The sequence below is a fragment of the Entelurus aequoreus genome, linkage group LG16, assembly GCF_033978785.1.
Source record: "Entelurus aequoreus isolate RoL-2023_Sb linkage group LG16, RoL_Eaeq_v1.1, whole genome shotgun sequence".
NCBI classification, from domain to species: Eukaryota; Metazoa; Chordata; class Actinopteri; order Syngnathiformes; family Syngnathidae; genus Entelurus; species Entelurus aequoreus.
In genome coordinates, this window is record NC_084746.1 from 8011414 (window position 1) to 8017389 (window position 5976).

At 46.9% G+C, this 5976-nt stretch overlaps 1 protein-coding gene across 11 annotated transcripts in view; it reads left to right on the forward strand.

The window, feature by feature from the left end:
* Nucleotides 1–5746, forward strand: part of LOC133631562 (dynein, cytoplasmic 1, intermediate chain 2a-like) — a 35208-nt gene extending 29462 nt beyond the window's left edge. For all 11 annotated transcript variants that reach the window (XM_062023880.1, XM_062023883.1, XM_062023881.1 and 8 more), the window contains one exon: nucleotides 4830–5746. In XM_062023880.1, coding sequence (XP_061879864.1) covers nucleotides 4830–4931 — 102 coding nt within the window. In that variant the 3' untranslated portion in view covers nucleotides 4932–5746. The remainder of the gene's footprint in view (nucleotides 1–4829) is intronic.
* The last annotated feature ends 230 nt before the right edge of the window (nucleotides 5747–5976 follow it).

Below are 5976 nucleotides of genomic sequence, written 5' to 3' on the forward strand. Positions count from 1 at the left end.
GTGTTTATATCTTCTGGGAAGGCTGTCCACAAGGTTGCAGGGTGTGTTTATATCTTCTGGGAAGGCTGTCCACAAGGTTGCGGAGTGTGTTTATATCTTCTGGGAAGGCTGTCCACAAGGTTGTGGAGGGTGTTTATATCTTCTGGGAAGGCTGTCCACAAGGTTGTGGAGTGTGTTTATATCTTCTGGGAAGGCTGTCCACAAGGTTGTGGAGTGTGTTTATATCTTCTGGGAAGGCTGTCCACAAGGTTGCAGGGTGTGTTTATATCTTCTGGGAAGGCTGTCCACAAGGTTGCGGAGTGTGTTTATATCTTCTGGGAAGGCTGTCCACAAGGTTGTGGAGGGTGTTTATATCTTCTGGGAAGGCTGTCCACAAGGTTGTGGAGTGTGTTTATATCTTCTGGGAAGGCTGTCCACAAGGTTGTGGAGTGTGTTTATATCTTCTGGGAAGGCTGTCCACAAGGTTGCGGAGTGTGTTTATATCTTCTGGGAAGGCTGTCCACAAGGTTGCGGAGTGTGTTTATATCTTCTGGGAAGGCTGTCCACAAGGTTGCGGAGTGTGTTTATATCTTCTGGGAAGGCTGTCCACAAGGTTGCGGAGTGTGTTTATATCTTCTGGGAAGGCTGTCCACAAGGTTGTGGAGTGTGTTTATATCTTCTGGGAAGGCTGTCCACAAGGTTGCAGGGTGTGTTTATATCTTCTGGGAAGGCTGTCCACAAGGTTGCGGAGTGTGTTTATATCTTCTGGGAAGGCTGTCCACAAGGACTGGATTAGTTGCACAGGTGGCATCCTATGACAGTTCCATGCTGGAAATCACTGAAAGCGGCCCATTCTTTCACAAATGTTTGTAGAAACAGTCTCCATGCCTAAGTGCTTGATTTGATACACCAGGCCAAGTGATTAGGACACCTGATTCTCATCATTTGGATGGCTGGCCAAATACTTTTGGCAATTCATACGTATGTATATATATATATATATATATATATATATATATCCATCCATCCATCCATCTTCTTCCGCTTATCCGAGGTCAGGTTGCGGGGGCAGCAGCCTATACATACATACATACGTATGTATGCCGTATTTTTCGGAGTATAAGTCGCTCCAGAGAGCTGAAGATCCTGGCCAGATGAAGCCATCAGGACCACATCATCTGCAAAAAGCAGAGACCTAATCCTGCAGCCACCAAACCAGATCCCCTCAACGCCTTGACTGCGCCTAGAAATTCTGTCCATAAAAGTTCTGAACAGAATGGGTGACAAAGGGCAGCCTTGGCGGAGTCCAACCCTCACTGGAAACGTGTCCGACTTACAGCCGGCAATGCGGACCAAGCTCTGGCACTGATCATACAGTGAGCGGACCGCCACAATCAGACAGTCCGATACCCCATACTCTCTGAGCACTCCCCACAGGACTTCTCGAGGGACACGGTCCAATGCCTTCTCCAAGTCCACAAAGCACATGTAGACTGGTTGGGCAAACTCCCATGCACCCTCAAGGACCCTGCCCAGAGTATAGAGCTGGTCCACAGTTCCACCACCAGGACGAAAACCACACTGTTCCTCCTGAATCCGAGGTTGGACTATCCGGCGTAGCCTCCTCTCCAGTACACCTGAATAGACCTTACCGGGAAGGCTGAGGAGTGTGATCCCACGATAGTTGGAACACACCCTCCGGTTCCCCTTCTTAAAGAGAGGAACCACCACCCCGGTCTGCCAATCCAGAGGTACCGCCCCCGATGTTAAAGTTAAAGTTAAAGTAGCAATGATTGTCACACAGTCTAGGTGTGGCGAAATTATTCTCTGCATTTGACCTATCACCCTTGATCACCCCCTGGGAGGTGAGTGGAGCAGTGGGCAGCAGCGGTGGCCGCGCCCAGGAATCATTTTTGGTGATTTAAGCCCCAATTCCAACCCTTGATGCTGAGTGCCAAGCAGGGAGGTAATGACTCCCATTTTTATAGTCTTTGGTATGACTCGGCCGGGGTTTGAACTCACAACCTACCGATCTCAGGGCGTAGACTCTAACCACGCAATGCTGCAGAGTCTTGTCAACTAAGACACCCCCACAGCATCCAGAGCCTTAAGGGACTTCAGGCATTGCTCCACCGAGGAGCTTTTTAACTACCTCAGCAACCTCAGCCCCAGAAATAGAAGAGCCCACCACAGATTCCCCAGGCACTGCTTCCTCATGGGAAGACATGTTGGTGGGATTGAGGAGGTCTTCGAAGTATTCCCTCCACCGATCCACAACATCCGCAGTCGAGGTCAGCAGAACACCATCCTCACTATACACGGTGTTGATAGTGCACTGCTTCCCCTTCCTGAGGCGGTGGATGGTGGTCCAGAATCGCTTCAAAGCCGTCTGGAAGGTGTTTTCCATGGCTTCCCCAAACTCCTCCCATGTCCGAGTTTTTGCCTCCGCGACCGCTGAAGCCGCACACCGCTTGGCCTGTCTGTACCTGTCCGCTGCCTCCGGAGTCCTATGAGCCAAAAGAACCCGATAGGACTCCTTCTTCAGCTTGACGGCATCCCTCACTGCCGGTGTCCACCAACGGGTTCTAGGATTACCGCCACGACAGGCACCAACTACCTTGCGGCCACAGCTCCAATCAGCAGCCTCGACAATGGAGGTGCGGAACATGGTCCACTCGGACTCAATGTCCAGCACCTCCCTCGTGACATGTTCAAAGTTCTTCCGGAGGTGGGAATTGAAACTCTCTCTGACAGGAGACTCTGCCAGACGTTACCAGCAGACCCTCACAATGCGTTTGGGCCTGCCAGGTCTGTCCGGCATCCTCCCCCACCATCGCAGCCAACTCACCACCAGGTGGTGATCGGTAGAAAGCTCCACCCCTCTCTTCACCCGAGTGTCCAAAACATGAGGCCGCAAATCCGACGACACAACTACAAAGTCGATCATGGAACTGCGGCCTAGGGTGTCCTGGTGCCAAGTGCACATATGGACACCCTTATGTTTGAACATGGTGTTTATTATGGACAATCCGTGATGAGCACGAAAGTCCAATAATAAAACACCACTCGGGTTCAGATCCGGGCGGCCATTCTTCTCAATCACGCCTCTCCAGGTTTCACTGTCGTTGCCAACATGAGCGTTGAAGTCCCCCAGTAGAACGAGGGAATCACCCGGGGGAGCACCCTCAAGTACTCCCTTGAGTGTATCCAAAAAGTGTGGGTACTCTGAACTGAACAACAGTCAGGACCCGTCCCCCCACCCGAAGGCGGAGGGAAGCTACCCTCTCGTCCACCGGGTTGAACTCCAAAGTGCAGGCTCTGAGCCGGGGGGCAACAAGAATTGCCACCCCAGCTCGTCGCCTCTCACTGCGTGCAACGCCAGAGTGGAAGAGAGTCCAGCCCCTCTCGAGAGAACTGGTTCCAGAGCCCTTGCTGTGCGTCGAAGTGAGTCCGACTATATAAAGCCAGAACTTCTCTACTTTACACACTAGCTCAGGCTCCTTCCCCCCCCAGCGAGGTGACATACCACGTCCAAGAGCTAGCTTCTGTAGCCGAGGATCGGACCGCCAAGTACCCTGCCTTCGGCTGCCGCCCAGCTCACACCGCACCCAACCTCTCTGGCCCCTCCCATGAGTGGTGAGCCCATTGGAGGGGGGACCCACGTTGTCTCTCCGGGCTGTGCCCGGCCGGGCTCTCCATCGTGCCCCAACTCCGGGCCTGGCTCCAGAGGGGGGGCCCCGGTGACCCGCGTCTGGGCGAGGGAAATCTGGGTCCTTTGTTTGTATTCTTCATTGAGGTCTTTGAGCTGACGGTTTTGTGATAATGAAAAATGTGAGTGATATTACTAGCCGTCTAGAATTTTACCACGCTGGATTTTACCATTATGGATATAAATGATAAATATAATTGGATATTAAGAGTAAGCGAAAGTAAAGACTACTACTTTGTTTACGTCCTTGACTTCAACTTTTATCATCATTCACAAATATCAAGCATTTAAACGTGGTTTGTATTTGTCCCATCATGCATTGTGTTTAGAGATGCCGATATATGTGTTAAAATGTAATATAGGAAATTATCGGTATCGGTTTTTTTATTATCAGTATCGTTTTTTAGTTTTTGTTTTTTTTTATTAAATCAACATAAAAAACACAAGATACACTTACAATTAGTGCACCAACCCGAAAAACCTCCCTCCCCCATTTACACTCATTCACACAAAAGGGTTGTTTCTTTCTGTTATCAATATTCTGCTTCCTACATTATATATCAATATATATCAATACAGTCTGCAAGGGATACAGTCCGTAAGCACACATGATTGTGCGTGCTGCTGCTCCACTAATAGTACTAACCTTTAACAGTTAATTTTACTCATTTTCATTCATTACTAGTTTCTATGTAACTGTTTTTATATTGTTGTACTTTCTTTTTTATTCAAGAAAATGTTTTTAATTTATTTATCTTATTTTACTAATTTTTTTAAAAAGGACCTTATCTTCACCATACCTGGTTGTCCAAATTAGGCATAATAATGTGTTAATTCCACGACTGCATATATCGGTTGATATCGGTAATTAAAGAGTTGGACAATATCGGAATATCGGCAAAAAGCCATTATCGGACATCCCTAATTGTGTTCAATTGAACTGCCTGACATTTGTCCCATCATGCATTGTGCTCAATTGACCTGCCTGTCATTTGTCCCATCATGCATTGTGCTCAATTGACCTGCCTGTCATTTGTAATTGACGTGACATTTTCATGTTGCCACATTCCTTATTGAGCTTGTCTGCTGACTTGTGCTCTCAACTAAATGCTCTCTGATCATCTTCTGTCTCTCCCTGCAGCAAATCTGCGTCCCCAAAGCAGACGAGTGGACTCGCTTCGTCAGAACTCTCGCTGACATCAACCAGAACAGAGATGAAGCTGAGGAGCTGGCCAATGTTTGATCACACCACACTTTATCCATAAATCACACCCACTACACCACACTTTATCCATAAACCCCACTACTCACCCCTGCTGGACGTGGAGGACCTGGCTGTCCAACTCCTCCTCCTCCTCCTCATGACTGGTCCAGGAGTGCTAGAAGACACCACCTTACATGTGTTTCACTTTTAGTGTCTGCTCCAACCAAACTCTCAATAGTTTCCATCTGAAATTAGAACTTCTTCACCCACCAACTGCTCCTCAACAATATGCAAACCTTTCTACTTGCACCTTTATACTAACACTTGAATATTGTTCCGACAGCCTCCCTTGTGCTGAACATGGAGAAGACTGGCACTCGTTTATTTAACACAAGTGTTGCATTTTAACCCCTGCAATATTTAATATTTATTCTGCTCATTTGAATTGATGTGCATTAAAATGTAAAAGCCTAAGTAGCACACTAACAAATTGGCCTCTCAAGTTCCTGGCAGTTAGATTTCATGTGTGAGAGCATTCAGCGCCCTTTCTTTTACATGATGAAGGGGTCATTTGTACTTTGTACCCACAATGCAACATGAGAGACATCCAACATCATGTCAAGGACCATACTTAACAACTTTTTTGTTTTTAAAAGAAGGAAATACCAACTTGTGTCCAATTCATTTAGTCACCATCAAGAAGTGTGTTTCCAAATACATTTAAGAAACTCTTACAACTACACAAATCAATCATAAATGCTTTTGTATTTAAATACTTCCTTCTATGTTCACATGAGGCCCGTGATCAAAGTCACAACGGGAGAAGAAATATTGATTAAAAACAATGTAACAAAGTTTGCTCTCTTAATATGTGCACCTTTGGGTAGTTTAGGACCTAGAAGAAGAAACGTTCATCCTCAGAGTCTGAAAATGTATGCCTCTTTGTTCATTGAACATTCTTCAAATGTTGGCCTTTCCTTCCTTGACAAAGAGAAACCATTTGGATGCATAGAGAAGTGTATTATTATCATCCTCATTGGAATAAAACTCAGAAGTCTGTAGTTGTAAAATCAAAACCATATGG